At 44.8% G+C, this 19,084-nt stretch overlaps 2 protein-coding genes across 3 annotated transcripts in view; both read right to left on the bottom strand.

Annotated features, from left to right (window-relative positions):
• LOC118277312 (orexin/Hypocretin receptor type 1-like) overlaps nucleotides 1-19,084 on the bottom strand; it is a 144,798-nt gene that overhangs the window by 113,242 nt on the left and 12,472 nt on the right. The window lies entirely within an intron of this gene.
• LOC126911166 (uncharacterized) lies at nucleotides 3,323-5,371 on the bottom strand. The gene is made up of 3 exons (XM_050696564.1): nucleotides 4,403-5,371; nucleotides 3,451-4,304; nucleotides 3,323-3,350 (listed from the first exon to the last, which is right to left on the bottom strand). Exons 1-3 carry the CDS (start codon nucleotides 5,369-5,371, stop codon nucleotides 3,323-3,325), a joined length of 1,851 nt encoding a protein of 616 aa, XP_050552521.1.

Genomic DNA, 19,084 nt, shown 5'->3' with positions numbered 1-19,084 from the left:
ACCTTTTTGATTCACGAACTAGACTAGTACTACAGATTTTGCCCTAAACGGAAATTGAAGGGACAAGCGAACAGACGTTCATAAGCTGGGTAGACATACTACAATGTTTGTGTGCCTTGTTTTTGTTTATGGCATTCAATATCCTGGTTTTAGATTTAAAAAGGGACTCTTGACTGCATGGTTGGAGCAGTAGCTGTGTTATTAATATGATTTTTTTTTTTTGAGGGGGAAAATCATCCAATGTCTTCTCCCGCCTAGGGCGAGGCGAGAATTAAAGTGTCTTTTACTGACAAAAAACCATCTCGTTCTTACTCCTGCCTTTAGAGCCGACGACGGGGCCGTCTCTACGTCCCCGACTGGGGGCGTGAGGACGCGCGATCCAGGCCGAGGCCTGTTTCGGCGGTTTCATGTCGCTGCCCGCGACTGCGGGCGAGGGGTTGGAGTAGTCGGGCCCCTCGCGGGGCCCGATGCGATGTCAAGTCAGTGTAGTCGCGCCGCTAGCGGCCGCGCTCGCCGGGCTGGCCCGGCGAGCAGCAGGCGGGTAGCGGCGCGTGGTCAAGTCCGGTGGGGAGCCTCTACCGCCCCGCCCTAGCTAGGGCGGGCGGGAGGCTCATGTGGCTGCGTCAGGTGGGTCGGTCGGGGCGACCAGGTCTCGCGGCAGACCGTATCCGTCGGGGGCGCCGATGGTATGGCGCCAGCGCCCGAAGGTGGTCGTGCTGCGACTTGCTGGCGCGCTCGAACATATTAGTGCTCAGGCGCTGCACGAAGTCGTCGACGCTCTCTACGCCGAGGTCTCTCGAAATGGTCGCGTTCCGTACGAAGCGCGGGGCCTTGACTATGGTGCGCAGCGTGAGGGACTGCTGCGCACGGAGGCGTTTCTTGTTGGATTCGGACACGAGCGCGTACCAGGCCGGGGCGGCGTAGGTAAGCCGTGTCCGAATGTAGGCCTTGTAGATGCCGAGCTTCGCACGGAGCGGCAGCGACGAGTCGAGGACCGGGCGCAGGAGGTGACGGGCGGCGCGCGCCTGAGCAACAGCCTGCTGCACGTGGGGCGTCATGGACAGGGAGCGGTCGATGGTCACGCCGAGGTATTTAACTCTCGGCGCCCACCGTATTGGCTCACCCATCAGAGTCATAGGTTCCGGCTTCATGATCCCCACGGCGAGTGCTTGGGTCTTGGCCACGTTGACGGCCAACCTCCACTTCTCCAGCCAATCAGGGAGTGCATCTAGGGCGCGCTGTAGTTTGACTACTGCGTGCCGGGCGTTCAGCGACGTCGTGTAGAGCGCCGCGTCGTCCGCGTAGAGGGCGAGCTTGGCGCCGTCCACGACGGGGATGTCGTCCGTGTACACGCAGTAGCACACGGGTGAGATGCAGCTTCCCTGGGGCACGCCGGCTTGGATGCCGCGCTCAGTCGACAGAGAGCCTTCCACTGCCACTTGGAAGGTTCTGCCGTGCAGGAAGGTGGCCACGATCTTAACTAGTCGACGAGGAGTAGTAGATGTGGCCAGCTTGCTGAGCAGGCCGGCGTGCCAGACGCGGTCGAACGCCTTCTCCATGTCGAGGAATACTGCAGCGGCCCGCTCGCGCTTGTTACGCGCGGCGGCCAGGTCGTGCAGTACCCTCGCGACTTGCTGGGTCGTGGAGTGTTCGGCCCTAAAGCCGAACTGTTCGCCGCGTGGCTGGAGGTGTGGGCGCAGGTGCAACAGCAGCAGCTTCTCGAAGAGCTTCGATACGGTGTCCAGGAGCGTGATGGGGCGATAGCTCCCCGGCAGCAACGTGTTCTTCCCCTGTTTGGGCAGCATGATAACTCTGCCGAGCTTCCACTTGGCCGGGAAGTGTCCGGTTCGGAGGATCCCGTTGAAGAGTCGGGTCAGCGTCGCTATTCCTCGCGGCGGCAGGCGGCGGAGGGCCTCATTGGGGATGCCGTCCGGACCGGGTGCCTTGCGTAGTGGGGCTCGGAGAGCCATACGCCGCACCAGGCCAGGGGAGAACACGATGGGGTCTTCATCGGGGGGGATCGGCTGCTCCAGGTACCGTTCGACCTGTTCTTCGATAGCTGCTGTGTGTTGCACGTTGCGGGCTGGGTTGGGCTGGAATGTAGCCTCCAGGGAGTCGGCGAAGAGCTCCGCGCGGTCCTCGGCACGGTAACGGGGGGTTCCGTCGCCGGCCAGTAGGGGCCTGATCGGAGCCGGCTTCCTGCGAGGCTGCGGCACAATCGGTGAATGCCCGACCAGTCGTCTGTCGCTCGCTCGATGGCGCGTTGCCACGACTCGCCCGCGTGGTTTGCCACAGCGGACGAGATCTTCGCAGCCAGAGCGTTGAGCGAACTCTTCATGGTCGGGCAGCGGGTCCTTTGCCACGACCTGCGAAGTCTCCTCTTCCTCTCGATCATGGCGAGTATGGAGGCCGGGAGTGGTGTCGGCCTCCTAGGCGTCGCGGTGCTCGCCGTCTGGGCCTCGTCGAGTGCGGCCTGTGTGGCCGCGGCGAAGTCGTCGGCGAGGCGGTCCACGTCCGCGGGCGTGTCGACGCGGTAGGACGGCGAGTTCCGCGCCATGTGCGCGGCGAAGGAGCGCCAGTCCCGCCGTGGGCGAGGAGGAAGAGGTCGCAGGTGCTGCGGGATGTCCTCGAGAGTCAGACACACCGGTTGGTGGTCTGACAGGAGATGGTCGTCCAGGACGTCACAGTTGACCGTCGCGGTGATGCCGCGCATGACGGCCAGGTCTATGACGTCGGGTAGCTGCAGCCGGTTGCCTGGGTAGTGGGTGGGGGCCTCTGGGCCCAGTACCACGTAGCCGTGGAGCTCTGCATCATCGAGGAGACGAGTTCCCTCGCTGGTGTTGGTGTTCGCGTTCCACGCGGTGTGTTTCAGGTTGAAGTCGCCGGCCACCACTGTAGGCAGCGGCGAGTCCAGGAGGACGCGGACGTCAGCCACTGCGAGACGAAGTTGTGGTGGCCTGTAGAACGCGAACACTCGGGTCGGCTGGTGGTTGATGCAGATCTCCACGCCCAGCGCGTAGGCAGCAGACAGTGTGGGCACCGGCAACAGCTGGTGGACGATTCTTCTCGTGACCAGGATTGCCAATCCCCTGTAGGCAATCCCTGATGGCGAGACGTGGTCCTCCCGGTAGACGTGGTAGCCGCTGAGTTTCAGCTTGTCCACCGGTCTGAGGTGCGTCTCGTTGATCAGGGCTATGTCAGCTTGCCGCTGGTCTAGCAGCAGCTTCAATAGCCTGGTCTTCTCGAGGGACATCCCGTTGGCATTCCAGAATACTAGTCTAAGGTGCCGCTGGTCCATCGCAAACTAGGGACTTGATTGCGTCTAGGAGCAGCGGCACTGGATCGCTCCGCTGCGTGACGAGCGCCGTCACGATCTCTTGCAGGATCCGGACGACGTCGTTTACTGTGAGTGTGCGGGCGGGCTGCGCAGGGGTCGGCTGTGTTGCCGGCCGTGGCGCAGCCGTGCGCCTCGCCGGGCGCGCAGCGGTGGCAGCGGAAGTGGCAGTGTTGGTGGTGGCAGCGGTGGCGCGGGGGGCGCCGGTGAGAGCAGCAGCGGGGGCGGCAGCGGGGGCGCGGGGGGCGCCGGCGGTGGCAGCAGCGGGCCTGGGGGCGGCGGCGGTTGGCGGGGGCGCCTTCTTGCGCCTGCGCCTCTTGCGTCGCTCGCCTCCCGGCTCGTTTGCCGCGGCCATTAGAGAGCCAGGGGCGTTATGTTCGCCCCTTGGCTGTGCGGCTACTGGTTTGGCGGTGGAGGCGGCGGCTGTGCGCGCCACAGTACCCGCCCTCGGGTTGCGCGTCTCGCGGCGGAACACCGGGCACGACGTGTTGTTCGCCGTGTGTGCGCCGCCGCAATTCGCGCAGGTGGGCGGCTCCTCCTTAGGGCGGGGGCACTCGCGGGCCGGGTGGTCCTCGCCGCACCGCACACAGGCCATTGGCCGGTGGCAATTGTGCGACGAGTGCCTAAATTGTTGGCAGCGGTGGCACTGCGCGGGGCCCTTTTTCCCGCGCCACGCCTCGATCTTAATCCCGGGCATACAGAGTAGCTCTGTTACCCCGTATATGCCCGGGATGGTGTTTTCTGCGCGCGCTACCTGGGCGTAGTATAAACACCCAGGTCGTCCCTGGCGCGCGCGGATGGGGCGGACGTACTCCGCGCCGTAGCCGGCGTCCTGCAGCGCCTCCATAATCGCCTCCGGCGGGGTGTCCACAGGTAACCCACGTATGGCCACCTTGACGCTTCGCTCCGCGGGGAGGGAGTACGAGAACCAGGCGACTCCCTGGTGTTTCTCCAGTTCAGCCAGGTAGGCCTGGATCGCCCGGTACTCCTCGTCGGAGCGGGGCGTGAAGCGCACCCCTTCCCAAAGGGGCGCGCGTTGGGCGCGTGTCCGAGCCGCCGCTTCAGGGCCGTGAAGTGCTCGACCCAGTTGGGGAGCTTCTCCACGATGAGCGGCGGGTAACGCGTCTTCTTGGGCGGGGGGGCGCACGGTGTCGTGGGCGAGCGCGGCTTCGGTGTCGGGGGCGCGGCTGGGGCGGGCGTTCCGGTGGTGGTAGCGGCGGCGGCGGCTGCGTACGTGGGTACGGGCGCAGCGCCGTGCAGCGGTGGAGCGAAGGGCGGCAGGACGGGTGGTGGGCGGAAGGGCGGCGTGATAAAAACCGCCTTCCTCTTGTCCGCTGGCATCTTCGGCGGCGAAGGGAAGCGCCCCGGCGCGATGTTGTCCGGGGGCGCACGATATACGGGCGCTGCGCGTGGGGGCGCGGCGCTGGGGGGCGCTGGGCGCATGGGCGCAGCTGGCGCCATCGCAGTCGGCTTCTTCGGAGGCCGTTGGGGGCGCGGCGGGGCCGCGGCGGGCTGCGGCTTCCTCGGCTTCTGTCCCGCGGCTGGTGCGGGGGCGGGGGCGCGAGGAGCGGTGGCGCGTGGAGCGGCGGCTGCGGTGGCGGCAGGTTGCGCCGCGTCTGAATTAGGCCGTGGGGTCGGCCGCGGTATTGCGGACGGCGGGTGTGCCAGACCGGCGTCACGAGTGACGGTGGTCGGGTGTGACACACCCGCGTCCGGAGTGGCGGTGGTCGGCACCACGTCCATTGGTTCCGGCTCCTGTTCCGGCGCCGCGGTCGGCCACGCGGGTGGGGCCGTGCGCAGCGGAGGCGAGGGCGAAGCCGGGGTGTCGGGTATCGAGGGGGGCGGGGGGAAGAATTCCTCCCCCGCACCTCCGGTGGCTGATGGGGTCGGCGTGGCGCTGGCGACGAAGCCCTGAATCGCCACGTGCAGCGTCCTGGTTTCGGTGGGGCGCAGGCGAGAGTTCTTAAAAACCCTCCCCCGCCCCGCCGGGCCGAGCTTGGAGGAGCGCGGCGACTGCTCGCGGCCTCCGTGCGGCATCTTCTTGCCGCGGGTGTGCGACGAAAATAAAAAATTACGTTCGTCGGGTAGTTTAAAAATTAATACTCCGGGCGGCTGGTGGCGACACGTCAGTCGCTGACCCGCGCGGGGGACCCGCCGAACCGGTACCCGGGGCTTGCCGCTGGTGGCAGACCGGGCACCGGACACGACGGAGGGCCTCGCGTGATCGGGCCAACGGCTGGGCGCGCTGGGTGGTCAAGCCGACCGCGACCGAGCAACGAGTTTTCTTGAGTTTTATTGCGGTCCGAGCGGTGAGTGTAGGCAGGTAGGTCTTCACTCGACGGCTGCTGGCGAATCCGCCTTTAGAGCCGAAACGCCGGTAACCCGTTTTATAGTCGGCAGCCTGGGATCAGGCATCAGCCCTACTGGGCCCCATCTGTGGTGGGCAATTAATATGTTGGGGGTTTCAATAAGCGTACACAAGAGACAATTAGGTACTATCAACTTATTCAAAGTAAAGGAGTCACATTTACTCATTTTGAAATTAACTATGATACTTCTAATATTATTTTCTTTACTCGCTCTAGTCAACTCTAGATAAATATCGAATATGTCATCAAAAATAGACAAATAGATACGTGATTAAAGTGCTTTAAATAAAATAGTTTAGTATCAAGCATTATTAGATTCCTGTTTTGCTTACGTGTATTTAACACTCCGAGCACCGACTACAAACTATTAGAGCTGTTCTCCATTAATATACGTGAGTAAACTGTGATTTTTTTAGTTAATTTAGTAATTTAGTATGCCTCACGATAGATAGATATATTATAAAAAATATACACTAGGTACTTAACTTTTCTATATGCCATTGATATTCATATATAGCACAATAAAAACAGTATTTAGCCAAAAATATTTACCTTAAAGAACCAGCTCAATCAACCACTGTCTGTTAAAAAGTCACAATAACAAAGGAAGTTTAGAACCAAGCAACAATGTTATAAAAGAAACGTACCAAGAAATTCCAATCTGGTCAGCAAATGGCCTGTCGGTAGACAGTTACGTTAGCACATAACACACGGGTCATTGCGTTTTAGCAGAAGCGATTATATAACATGACATAGAGCTTTATAATTCTTGATAGGGACTGAGAAATCCGGAGCTGCGGACTACCTAGCGGGTTTACCGGGGTTCCGGCTCCAAAAGCAGGAGTAGGAACGGGGTGGTTTTTAGTCAGTAAGAGTCTGAAACTTCTCGCCTAGCCCAAGGCGGGAGAAGTCATTGGATGATTTCTCCTCCCTTAAGGAAAAAAGAACAAACAAAATACAGGGACTGAGAAATACTTATTAATGTTGATATAGTCGACTGTGTTGGTCAAGTGAGCACAAGTGCGGTTACTGAGAAATTAGTCTTAGGCGATCAAATTAATAACTAGGCATTTTTTTTAATAAAACGGTGCCTAGTACTTTCTCTTTCTATTAGTATTTTCTCATATGTCGTGGGTGCGTTTACAAAGATACGATTTAAAATACATAATCATGACACCCAGACCCGGAATAATAAGTTGTGAATTACACCAAAAGTTGTTACGTGCGAGAATTGTACCTGCGACACGTTGGAAATCAGACAGTTAACCCACCACCGCACTAACCGTGCAATCTAATATTATTTTCACTAAACAGCAACTCAGTTGACGTCACAACAACCCCAAGACATAATATATAACTTCTCTAACATAATAATATTGCTTTATTTAAACGATAAAAGTTATGTCCTCAAGCCATTAACGGGAGAGCAAAGGGTCATAAGTCCCCGTTTATTAGCGGACACATACGCCATTTTGTTTTATGGGGTCTCTACTAGGACGCGATGGTTCGTTGGTAATGTCCTAACGTGATATGAAACGACTATGTAGCTAACTGATTATGTTACCTAGTGGTTTCTGGATTCACCACTTTTGAACCTAATTATTGTAGTTAAGTTTTTTGACTGTACGGTTGGTGTGGGGGCTGGGCAACTGGCTGCTGTGCAACGTGTAGTAACTCTGGGAGTCATGTGCATGTGAAATTGTGTTTGTAAACGCACCCACGATAGAGGAGAAAATCCTGAGTGTAAAGCGACGTTAAAAAATTTGAAAAAACAATGTTGGGATGCCGAAATTCATGCCGACTATGGCCTCTATGGGCCAACATTAAGCGGACTCATACCATAATTTAATGTGTGAGATATCACAGTTTAAAAAACAGGTTTATATAAAGACTGCCCGGTTTAATGTTAAACGTGCAGTAATCTTTGTGACAAATGTGTTTTAAAATTACTCAGGTCAGCAGTGGCCACTTACAGGCTGTTGATGTATTACGTCTTGGTCGAGTACATCAAGACAAGTATTTTCTTTTAGTGCAAAAAGGCGTGATTAAATTTTGTTTGGCTCATTTAATATTATGTTTACTTAACTACAACTTAGCACTTATCGCATCTCAAAATATTGCAAACTCAGCCCGCGTAATGATGCCAATGTCAATGTAACAAAGTAAATACTGACCAAACAGTTTAATTATAGAAATACGTACTATTACTTGTACAAACATTCTCGTATTACAAATATTCAGATATTGTGTTTTATTTTAGAATTGCTGCGTGAGTTAATTTTTTGTGTAGAGGTTTGTATAAAATTACGTCATTTAATGCCTCGTTGGTCGAGTGGTCGCAAGTGCTGACTGCCGGACAAGGGGTCTCGGGTTCGATTCCCGGGTCGGTCAAGGTATTGCTTATTTAATGAGAACTACTAGGCACCACGAAATTTGTTTGAATAATTCATAATAATTGAATTCTTATTGCATTAAAGTAAATAATAAATATAATTATTTTAAATACATATAGGTATGTACAACTACCTCTATGTACCTGTTCTGCTAATAAAAAGTATGACGTCATACGTCATAACTACAGACGTATAGTACAATTGTTATTACGTGATAAATGAGAAAAAAACAATAATGACGCAAGTTAAATTTGAACTTCTAACCCCAAATACCACGCTTAATGTACTGGGGTCTTAGTACGAGTTTGTTTTACATTTAACGAGATCCAAACGAGAGCGCGATCGGCACTCTGATTGCAATAAAGCAACTACATAGTATGAATTTGCTTTACCGGTTGGTTTATTTGGGCCGGCCAATCAGTTCGATATCGCTAAATGTAAATCAAACTTGAACTAAGTCGCCTAAATGCTCCAATGAACCAACCAATCAGAGCACCGCACGCGATTAAATTTCGATCTCGTTAAACGTAAAATGAACTCGTACTACGGCTTCTGCTGAGTCACTTTTAAATTTAATTCGTCAGTAATGTCGTTTCTAAGTTAGCATTTAGATTATGTAAGCATAACATAACGTAGTATTAAGCATTTTATTCCTTGAACAATTAGGTAACGTCAAAGTCAAAGCATTTATTTAAATTAATTCTTAAATTAGACACTTGTGAAACGTCAAATTGAATTGTCTGTCAGTTAAACAAGTTGCACGTTTCGAAGTGTAGTATTGAATAAAGAAAAACGAGCAAGACACCCCATCCTTATTCATGTACTTTATATCAATTCTGATTCTTTGCCCAATTCTAAAGTCGACTCTCTGTTAATAGGCTGCAGACTGGACAGTTGATCAACGTGTTAGTAATCTACTTTTATATATAATTAATCATTAAATAATAATAGCTAAAACAACACTACTACATACATAACCTCACGCCTGTCTCCCATGGGGGTAGGCAGGGACAATGGAACACCAATTGCTATGAATCTTACATACCTCTTTCGCTTCATCAACAGTCATCAGTCTTTTCATGCATGCTCGTCGGTTAAAGATACTTTTAATTTGACCCTTCTTTAAGTCTTAGACTGCCAATAGAAAACTGTTGAAGGCAAATCCTCCGCTAACGTCGGTCACCGGTGACCACCACGGCGTTCAATGTGTTAATATATCGCCAATCTGCTCTCTATATGTCCGTACAAAACTACTAATAATAAATTATCTATACTTATAATAAATCTGTAGAGAGGTCAATTCTGTACATGAAATATATTTCCAAAATAACTATCAGCGGGTGATTAGTGATCGATACTGACGCCAAAAATGCAATCAGAAATTTTTTTGTCTGTCTGTCTGTCTGTCTGTCTGTCTGTCTGTCTGTATGTTCTTTATAGAAATAAAAACCACTCGACAGATTTCAATGAAACTTGGTACAATTGTTCTTCATACTCCTGGGCAGGTTATAGTATACATTTCATCACGCTACGATCAATAGGAGCAGAGCAGTGGAGGGAAATGTTGGGAAAATAGGAGAACTTACTCCATTTTTTAAGCTTCCGTCGCGTGTGCAGCCTTAATGGTTAAAGCTACACAGAAATAATGTATCACGGAAATATTCTCCTTAAAATTGTTTAAAAAATATTCCACGACAGCAAAAGTCTATCTCTTATGGTTGACTCACAATAACACGTGTAACTCCCGATAGCTTAGCAGTTCGGAGCTTTCTGATTATATTTGTCTACTCTTACGTATATTACACTCTCATTCATCCCTAATTAAATATGTGCGTGAATACTGAATGTAGGGGTCGCAATACCGGATCATTTAAGCAAAACCGGTATTTTTAGTAATCCGGTATTTTCGATATTTTCGGGATTAAGCGAAAGTTAGCAAATATGTGATTTTTTTTATCTGTCTGTATGATCAGGCTTGGTATAAACTTGGTATAATTATACCTTATTATCCTGGGCATAAAATAGGATACTTTTTATCTTGGAAAAATAAGTAAAAAAAATCTTAATTTTTCAGTTTTATACTACAGAACGCGAGCTCAACAGCAGTAGCTCAATAGAGGGATCTCCTTAATTATTATGGGCCTCGCCATATTTGGGTCCAATAGATACCTATTTATAAAATGTCAATGTCAGAGTTACTCAAAATGGAGAAATAAAACATCCACGCGAAGACCGACATCCACGCGGACGGAGTCGCGGGCGGAAGCTAGTCTCTAATAAATATCTAATAAATTATCCGACAAGAGACAACGAAAGACCTCGTCCAAATTCAACCATCAATTTAAACCATCTTCTAAAAAAAACATTGAGACATTTTTACTTTAAAATACTACTGCATAGTACTTCTCGTTCCAAATACTCGTAGCTACTGGCTACTCAAGTGCATTCGAAAATGACCTTTATGTCTTCGCGTTTATGTAGCTCTTTAAGTAAACACTCGTTGCCTCTTTGAGTAAGCTTCCACACTTGAACTGCGGTAGGAGCACACGAACCAATAAAAACTGTATTACTTAAACATTATTTTTAAAACTACACTTACCACTGTACTCAAAGTCATTTAATGGTTACTTAACCCAGTCCTTAGCGATCGTTTTTGATACAAAATCGTTATTAAGGAAATAGTTACAAGTAATAATTAAATGTCTCTGAGTGCGGCAGTTAATGTGCTATAGTTTAGATGTAAGTTTGATTGTTGCTTAGTAAGCAACGCTAAAATTGCTGAACGGATTTGGCTAAATTTTGACGCAAAATATTTAAAAACTTATAAATGTAATAAATACACTAAAATTTCAAGTGTAGGAGAGCCATGCTTCAGCACGAATGGGCCGGCTCGACCGGAGTAATACCATGGCCTCACAGAAAACCGACGTGAAACAACGCTTGCGTTGTGTGAGTCAAGATACCGGAGGCCCAATTCCCCTTTCCTATCTACCTATTCTCCGATTCCCCAACAACCTTGAATTTTCGAACCGCACAAGGCCGGCAACGCACTTGTAAGAGTGTCCATGTCCATGAGTTCTAGTGGCCATGGGCGAAGTTTACCAGTTTATACCATAAAAGCCCTAAAATTGCTCAACGAATTTTGCTAAATTTTGACACAAAACATTTTAAATCTTTCAATGGTTTAAGTTGTCAAAATGGATTTACTAGACGTAATCTTTTCATATGCTCTCCTCATCAGAATATTGAACATTTTTGGGAATATTTGAACATAATAAGCAAGCAAAGTCACAGTCAACAGCTAGCATCGAACAAAAAAAACACTTTTAGGCCGGAGTCGGTTTACTTAAATATTTAATTTTAAATAGGTCAATAAACGCCACTGTTGACACAACAAGACAGAACACGTCCATTTATTTGTTTAACAATATTTTCTGGCGTTGTTTTCAAACAAAACAGTGGGCCTATTTAAACTTTTATTTTGTTTATACATCACATCACATCATCAGCCTATAAGTAGTTACTACTGACCAAAGGCCTCTTCTCACACGGAGAAGGTTTGAGCATTAACACATTGAACGCCGTGGTGGTCACCGGTGACCGACGTTAGCGGAGGATTTACTTTCAACAGTTTTCTATTGGCAGTCAAAGACTTAATAACCGCGCCTTCTCAATGCGGGTTGGCGATTTCAAACTTAACATTAGAAATTATAAGCCCAGGTTTCCTCACGATGTTTTCCTTCACTGTTTTTCAGTGGTATCTAAAATCTTAGAAAGTACATACAATTCGGAAAACGTCACATTGGTACTTGGCGTTACTAGGTTTTGAACTCGCACTCTCATGCGTGAGAAGCGGGCGTCTTAAACCTCCAGGCCAACATGGCATTTGTTTATACAAATATAAAATTTCTTGTTAAGGAGTTTACGTCATTTTCTAACTAATCTCCGATAACGGTTATTGAAAACTGCGTCTCAAAGAAATTAGTATGTCAATAAAATATTACGGCGAATTTTGATCAAAGTTCGTCTAATGAATCAATCATGAATGTGTATAGTGAAGTACGCATTGATTTTATAGTTTATACTAACAAAGACAAATACACTGGTATATTCTTTGTTCACTGATGATTCAATTTTAAGTGTGAGAGAGCCATGCTTCAGCACGAATGGATCGGCTCGACCGGAGTGATACCATGGCCTCACAGAAAACGACGTGAAATAACGCTTGCGGTGTTTTTCTTAGTGTGAGTGGGGTTACCGGAAGCCCAATTACCCTTCCCAATGCCCGATTTCTCAACAATTCTTAATTCCTAACCCTTAAAAGACTGACAATATCTCCTCTTCACTAAAGAATGTTAGACAGCTACTAAATCCCCTATAAAGTGTTAACATGCTCGGTGACTTTAAGACCTAGTAGTATGTAACCACCATGATGGATTAAAATCGTTAACACAATACATATTCAACTGTAGTACATAAACAATAAGATAGCAAATCAATTACAGCCTGCGTCTTCTCTCCACTAAAGAACGTTAGACACCCACTAAAACAACGATAAAGTTAACACAATACATATTCAATCTTATTACAAAAATAATAAGATAGCAAATCAATTATCGCTTGTCTCTACAGCACTAAATAACACAAAAACCAATATAAAGTGTTAACATGCTCAGTGACTTTAACACCTAGTAGTACTATGTAACCACCATGATGGATTATGTCGCACAAACTTATCGTGATTAATTGTTGACCTGTCGTCTAATAATTAGTTTTCTAACTTATGCCTTTACGATACAAGTTTAGTTTTTATATGGTTTCAACTAGTTGTGTTGTTTAGTTGAGAGCGTTAACATGTAGTAGGGGCTGTAGTACACTTCTAGATTAAGTGCTACTCCTAATAATTCATGAAGAGCCCTTTAAAACCTTTTTCAAAACTGTCCTAGAGATCGCTTTTACGAGTAGAGATATTATGTGTTAGCATAGAATGGAAAGAAGCTTACTTGACCTGAGAACACGAACTAAGGATGCAATAATTTTTCACAGAAACAATGGGTCATCCTTCTAAGGACAACATCAAACGCTCTTAAAACATTAAAGAACAATAAGAACAACATCGACTGGACATCTATCAGTCTGTCACTCTCTAGAGTTAAGCCAAGGATACACTAGAGGACAAATGTCCCATGACATGTATCGGCGACATTTCGACCGAAGCCGGCTAATTTCGCCCGACATATACAGCGACAACGCGCGACTTATGTCCACAGCGACGTTGATGTTGCCAGACATGTCGACCAAAGTCTGGCAACGTTGTGCTACTTTGGCTAACGTCCTTGTCGACTCATGTCGTAGGACATTTGTCCACCAGTGTATCCTAGGCTTTTTTTTGAGGGAGGAAAATCATCCAATAACTTCTCTCACCTTGGGCGAGGCGAGAGGGAGTGTCAGACTCTTACTGACTAAAAACCACCCCGTTCCTACTTCTATTTTTCGAAACGGAGCCCCGGTAAACCCGCTAGGTAGTCCGCAGCTCCGGATAGTGTATCCTAGGCTTAAGAGTATCAATATTGTTATGTTTTCTGTCAATCATAAACTCTTTCAACCGTACATTACCTACGCCATTCATAAAAATCCCTTCTCAATCGAAATCTAATTATTTGATACGAAACCAATTCAATACATCGGATTCAATTCTTTCCGCATATGATCTGGAAACTTCTATGGCAGTATTCCAGATTTTGGGTCATTTGGTATTTGGGGCATGCCCAATGTCCAGTAGTTTGTTCTTATGGGATCGTGTGATCGTATTTGGGCGTCACTTTAATAGTTATTTTGTTTGAAGTTTTACTATAAATGCCAAAATGGGTGTCCGAAATTGGTGATATTGTTTTAAGAAGTTTGTTTGAGTGTTTTTATCGTTTTGTGGCCACAAAGGAATATTACACTCCTTATGTCGGTGTAAGAATTATTTGAGTTCTTTAAGACTTTAGTTGTAATGGCGTAGTTTAGTCCGAAATTGTATGCGATGAATTTGTTCTATGGGTTTCTGCTATATAGAGCTTATAAATATTAAGAACTGTTACACAAAAATAAAGAAATAAGATAGGTGCAATTTCATTTGACTCTAAAACAAAGTTTTTTGTTAAAATTTAAGAATCGTATTAGGCATATACCTTTATCCCAAAACCTGACTTAACCTACATTCTATTTTCAGTTACTCTTAGAACTCTACTCATGTTATTATTCGTACATTTCTCTTTAAAACTTGTGGCCTTGAGATCTACAAATGAGGTCCTCAAACGCTTTTTAATACGGTCTTGGGTTCGACCTCATATACGGTTTGTTTGACCAATTGTTGGACTCGCCCACGACACAAAACCCATGTAACATTACAGGCAATATTGAACCGATTACGACACAAGGCGAAAATATTTGAACAAAAAAATTCCTTCATTTTGACCCTTAGATTTTTTCGAAGGACCTCTTGAGACGTTCCGATAGCAATTTTGCTATTATTTTCTTGTTGCTACTTAATTAAATATTTTTCGAATATTGTTGTATAATAATATTCTAGTTTTATTTTCTCTTTAGAGGTTTACAAGGAAAATCAATTCATTCCCTACAGACTAAAATATATTAGAAACTAATCAAAATTTCTTGCTTGAATTTCCCCACACAAATCTACATTTAGGAATAATAAATCTAGCTTTACTGACGGATAGACTGTCTGACAGTTTAATTTTTGACATTTCAATGGTCAGGGAGATTTATTTATTTATAGATAAGGGAAAATTATCCGATTACTTCTCCAGACTTAGGGGACGAAAGAAGGTATTTTAGACTGTTACTGACTAAAAAGCACTCCGTTCCTACTTCTGCTTTTCGACCTAGAGTCTCGTTGCCGGGTCGGCATCAGTCTTGCTGGGCCCTATCTGTGATGGTCTGATGACTCTTTGAGCGCGCACGATTCTGGTTCTGGTCGGGTAGCGAGCCACCATTGCTCGCCGTTCGCAGTGCGGATGCACTTACGGTGGCCGGAGTTCGTCTCGCGATCTCCTACGCTCGTAGTGTCTTTCGGGACGGTCTTTATTTGGTCTGGTCTGGTTATAGTAATTGCTTGGTTTTTTGACAACTAGCAAAAAAATCAACAATAATTATATCTATATTTTCAGTATCATGGAAAAAAAATCAGTGTAATTGAAAAACAGATCTTAATTTAAAGGTAAAGGACCTATTTATAAATTTGTCAGGGCTTTTCAGACACGAGGCCCTATAAATGTAATTTTTTGTTCATAAAGCTTGTAAATTACCTGAAGATATGTTGTGCTGATACCGCGATAGAGCTCTTTGAAGGAAATTAACCTGTCGCCCGTCAGACGTACACAGGGTGTGTTCTTGATGTTAATCCAATTTTTGTACACGATCGCTTTTTGTATGAAATTAGTTGATGACTTGCTAAAAATATTTTTTGTTTTTACTTAATAAATTTTTGTGATTTGCTTTTTTTATTATACCTACGTACGTTGAAATTGTGTTCTTGTGGAGTTTTTAGATTAAATTTTGTACAACTTTTGATTTTCATTTTTATTAAAATATTAATTTGAAAGTTAGTAGTTATTTTCTTGTAGACCAGTACCTTACCGACATACTCAGAGTCCTTTAATGGTTTCATTTTTTCCAATACAAAATCGTTACTAAGTAATCATTAAATGTTTTTAGTGCGGCAGTTAGAGGCTTTGATTTAATAGTTATTTAAATTATTATTCTGTCCTTTTTTGAGGGGGAAAATCATCGCCATGTGCGAGACGAGGGGAAGAGTCAGACTCTTAATGACCAAAAACCATCTTGCTTTTCGAGACGGAGCCCCGGTGACCCGCTACGCAGTCAGCAGCCCCATCTGTAGTGGTCTGATATCGTACTGTCCTACAATGTATATTAAGTGCAGATTGACTAAAAACCGTGGTTAGTGTGGCTTAATTTAAGTGTAATAATAAACTCCTACACCATTGGCGACTAACGAGCAAGAACCTCAAGAAATTCTAGAAAATTTCTGTTTCTTCAACCTCACACTACAAAAAAGGATTTAATGTGTCTAGACGAGACTTAACACACAATTCTGTTGAATTTTTTATTATAGGCCATTATTTGTAGTATTAACTATCGACACTATAACTAAGAGACATGATCTTATTGTTATTTGAAGTTGAAACTAAAAGATAGTGGCGAATAGGTAGCGCGTATTATACGAGTATATTATATAATATTCACTTATTTGCATGTATTGAGCAAACATTTAAATTAAGTATAAATATTACGTATACTCCTTTTTTAAAAGATTAGTAATGCATTGGTAAAAAAAGTCATTAGACGAGGAACTTAGTAGCAGAGCGACAATCGTCGCATCGTGTGTCGCGGAATGCTGCCCATGAATATGAGCCTCTAGCATGGTTTGACACTTGTCGAGTTCCTTGTCGTTAGTAAACCGAAAAACATAATAATTAATTAAGTATGTTTCACGAAAGTTATAATATAAACACATTGGTAAACAAACGCTGATCACTCACCATTCGGTGATTCGTCTGTACGATAGTTTTCAATTACAATAAAAAAAAAACCTATAATAGAGTAAACATAATCGAACTCAATTCTACATTGTAAAAAGTGCTCAATTCGAATTCTAGTTAACTCCGCTAATTAGAGAATAAACAAGAAAAAAAAGCCTAATCTCTAACCCCAAAAAAGCCAATTATTCTTTTCAAAAACTAATGGCCCAATTTGAAAAGAATTCATCCTGTAACACCACTACCTTCACACCGACGACTCCCTCGGGACCTCGACAAATGGGCCTAAGTGCGTGAGTTTTGGCACAATTAGTTTAACCTACTTAATCTTTTACCCCTTTTTCCTTTATACTTATTGTAGGTACAAATTTAGTAGCGTGGGAGCCCACTTTTTTCTTCTATTTTTGTGTGTGTATGTGTAGATGTTATTTACGTGTTTGTATTGATTTATGTAGCATGTAAATTGTTGAGTGATATATTAGCTTTAGTAATTATTTGTATTTTGGTTTTAAAAAAGTACGGTCTGTCTGGATTAATAAAAAATATGTTTACTAGAGCTTCGTAGAGACCCGAATTTTGAATATACGGTGATAGAAATAAAAATAAATGGTTTAGTGACACATCTTACACCTTTCTATCTTCCTTTAATCTGACGTAATAGTAATAATGAGCTAGGATTCTCATTTTAGGCAAAGCTATATGGTTTTTTGTTGTGTTTTTTCGAATGTCTCATTAGGAGTCAATTACATTTGATACAAAGTTTTGAATTGTCTCCAGTATAAGTCAATATACTTACACTGAAATTAAACTTATTTTACAAACTAACCAACAAATAAAAAAGAACTTTAAGAACATACAGAATTAAGCACAAAATCGTTCTTAAAATAGACACCCGTATATTCCAGAAATGCTCGTTAAGGTAATGCCCCAATACCATCGGATTATCTGTACCAAAAATCTTCAATAGTCACTTAAGCTATCAGCCTTTTTGTATCTTAGGCTTCCTTCCTTTAAACTTGACGCCTCGGTGTTTAGGGGTCCTTTAGAGACGGCCATTTTACTTTATTTGTGAAGATGTTGCCATATTTGGGGTATGATTTGAGAGTTAAATTTGTTTGAGGGGAATATTAAGAAATATTGTCTATAAATACAGTCGTTTTAAGTGCAGGTGAGTCGTGATTTGGCAGGAATGTGCCGGCTCGACCGAAGAGATACCACGGCCTGACAGAAAATCGACGTGAAACAACGCTTGCGTTGTGTTTCGTTGTGTGAGTAAGGTTACCGGAGGCCAAAGTACACAATACAGATAATGGTCAGATTTGAAAAAATATTTTTGTGTTGGATAATCCTTTTATAAAGAAAGGTCATACATAAGTTATAAATCATTACGCTACGATTCAAAAGAGTCTGGTAGAGCGGTTAAAACTCTGCATAAGTAGATAGTTCTCAATAACTGTTAGTTCAGGGATATAAAATTTAGTTGTAAAAAATGTACCAAAATTATGCAAACCTTATTATTTTAGCTTTCCAACATCCATTACATGACCTATGCAAATAAATTGCAGAATAGCTTTTCAACCGAAACGATTCAATTAAAAATATGGTAGCCAATTTGTTTCAGTGATCAAAACGAACGGGATGAATATATTATGTTACATACATATTAGCTTATCATCACACCTTTAATACATGAGAGGGGTGGACAGACAACTAACCAAAATTAACACTTACTGCTGTACTAAGAGTCATTTAATGATTACTTGTTTCGAAAACACTGGGTTACAGTCTTTAGCAATTGTTTTCGAAACAAAATCGTTACTAAGGAATAAGGTAAGGTTTAAATAATCATTGAACGTCTCTAAGTTCATCAGCTAATCGTATTTTGATTCTTATTTATTTTATTTTCCGGGTTATTACTGAAATTAAAAAAGAACAACACCGAAAACCTTCAGTAGGTTGCTAAGCTGTGATTTTTAGTTAATTTAGAATGTCTCGCGATAGTTATTATAAAAAAGAACTCAGCATAAATATACATAGACTCAAACTTAGTACCATTTATTTGAAAAATTAATTTAGTTTATTTTAAGTCTTTATGCTGAAAAAAATATGTACAATATCTTAATTCTTTATAACTTATGTTGCTAAAGTCATCCTTGAATACAAAAGAAAATCTTGACAAAAAAAAAATGTAGAACACTAAGCTTAAATTAAATTTGTAAATTGTTGTACCCTACTTAGGTTTGTGAGGTACCTACGTTTCACGAGACAATCTAGATTAGGCACTAAGAAGTTAGGTCAGAAACGTGACTAATAAAAAGGCCTGGATTCTATTCACAAAATAATCTACACTACAACTTATGTAATATTATGTGCCTTAAATTCTAAAGGATAATGTTAACCATGTTAAAAAGGGGTATATTTTTA

The sequence above is a fragment of the Spodoptera frugiperda genome, chromosome 10, assembly GCF_023101765.2.
Source record: "Spodoptera frugiperda isolate SF20-4 chromosome 10, AGI-APGP_CSIRO_Sfru_2.0, whole genome shotgun sequence".
Classification (NCBI taxonomy): Eukaryota; Metazoa; Arthropoda; class Insecta; order Lepidoptera; family Noctuidae; genus Spodoptera; species Spodoptera frugiperda.
This window is presented reverse-complemented; position numbering and strand designations above follow the sequence as displayed.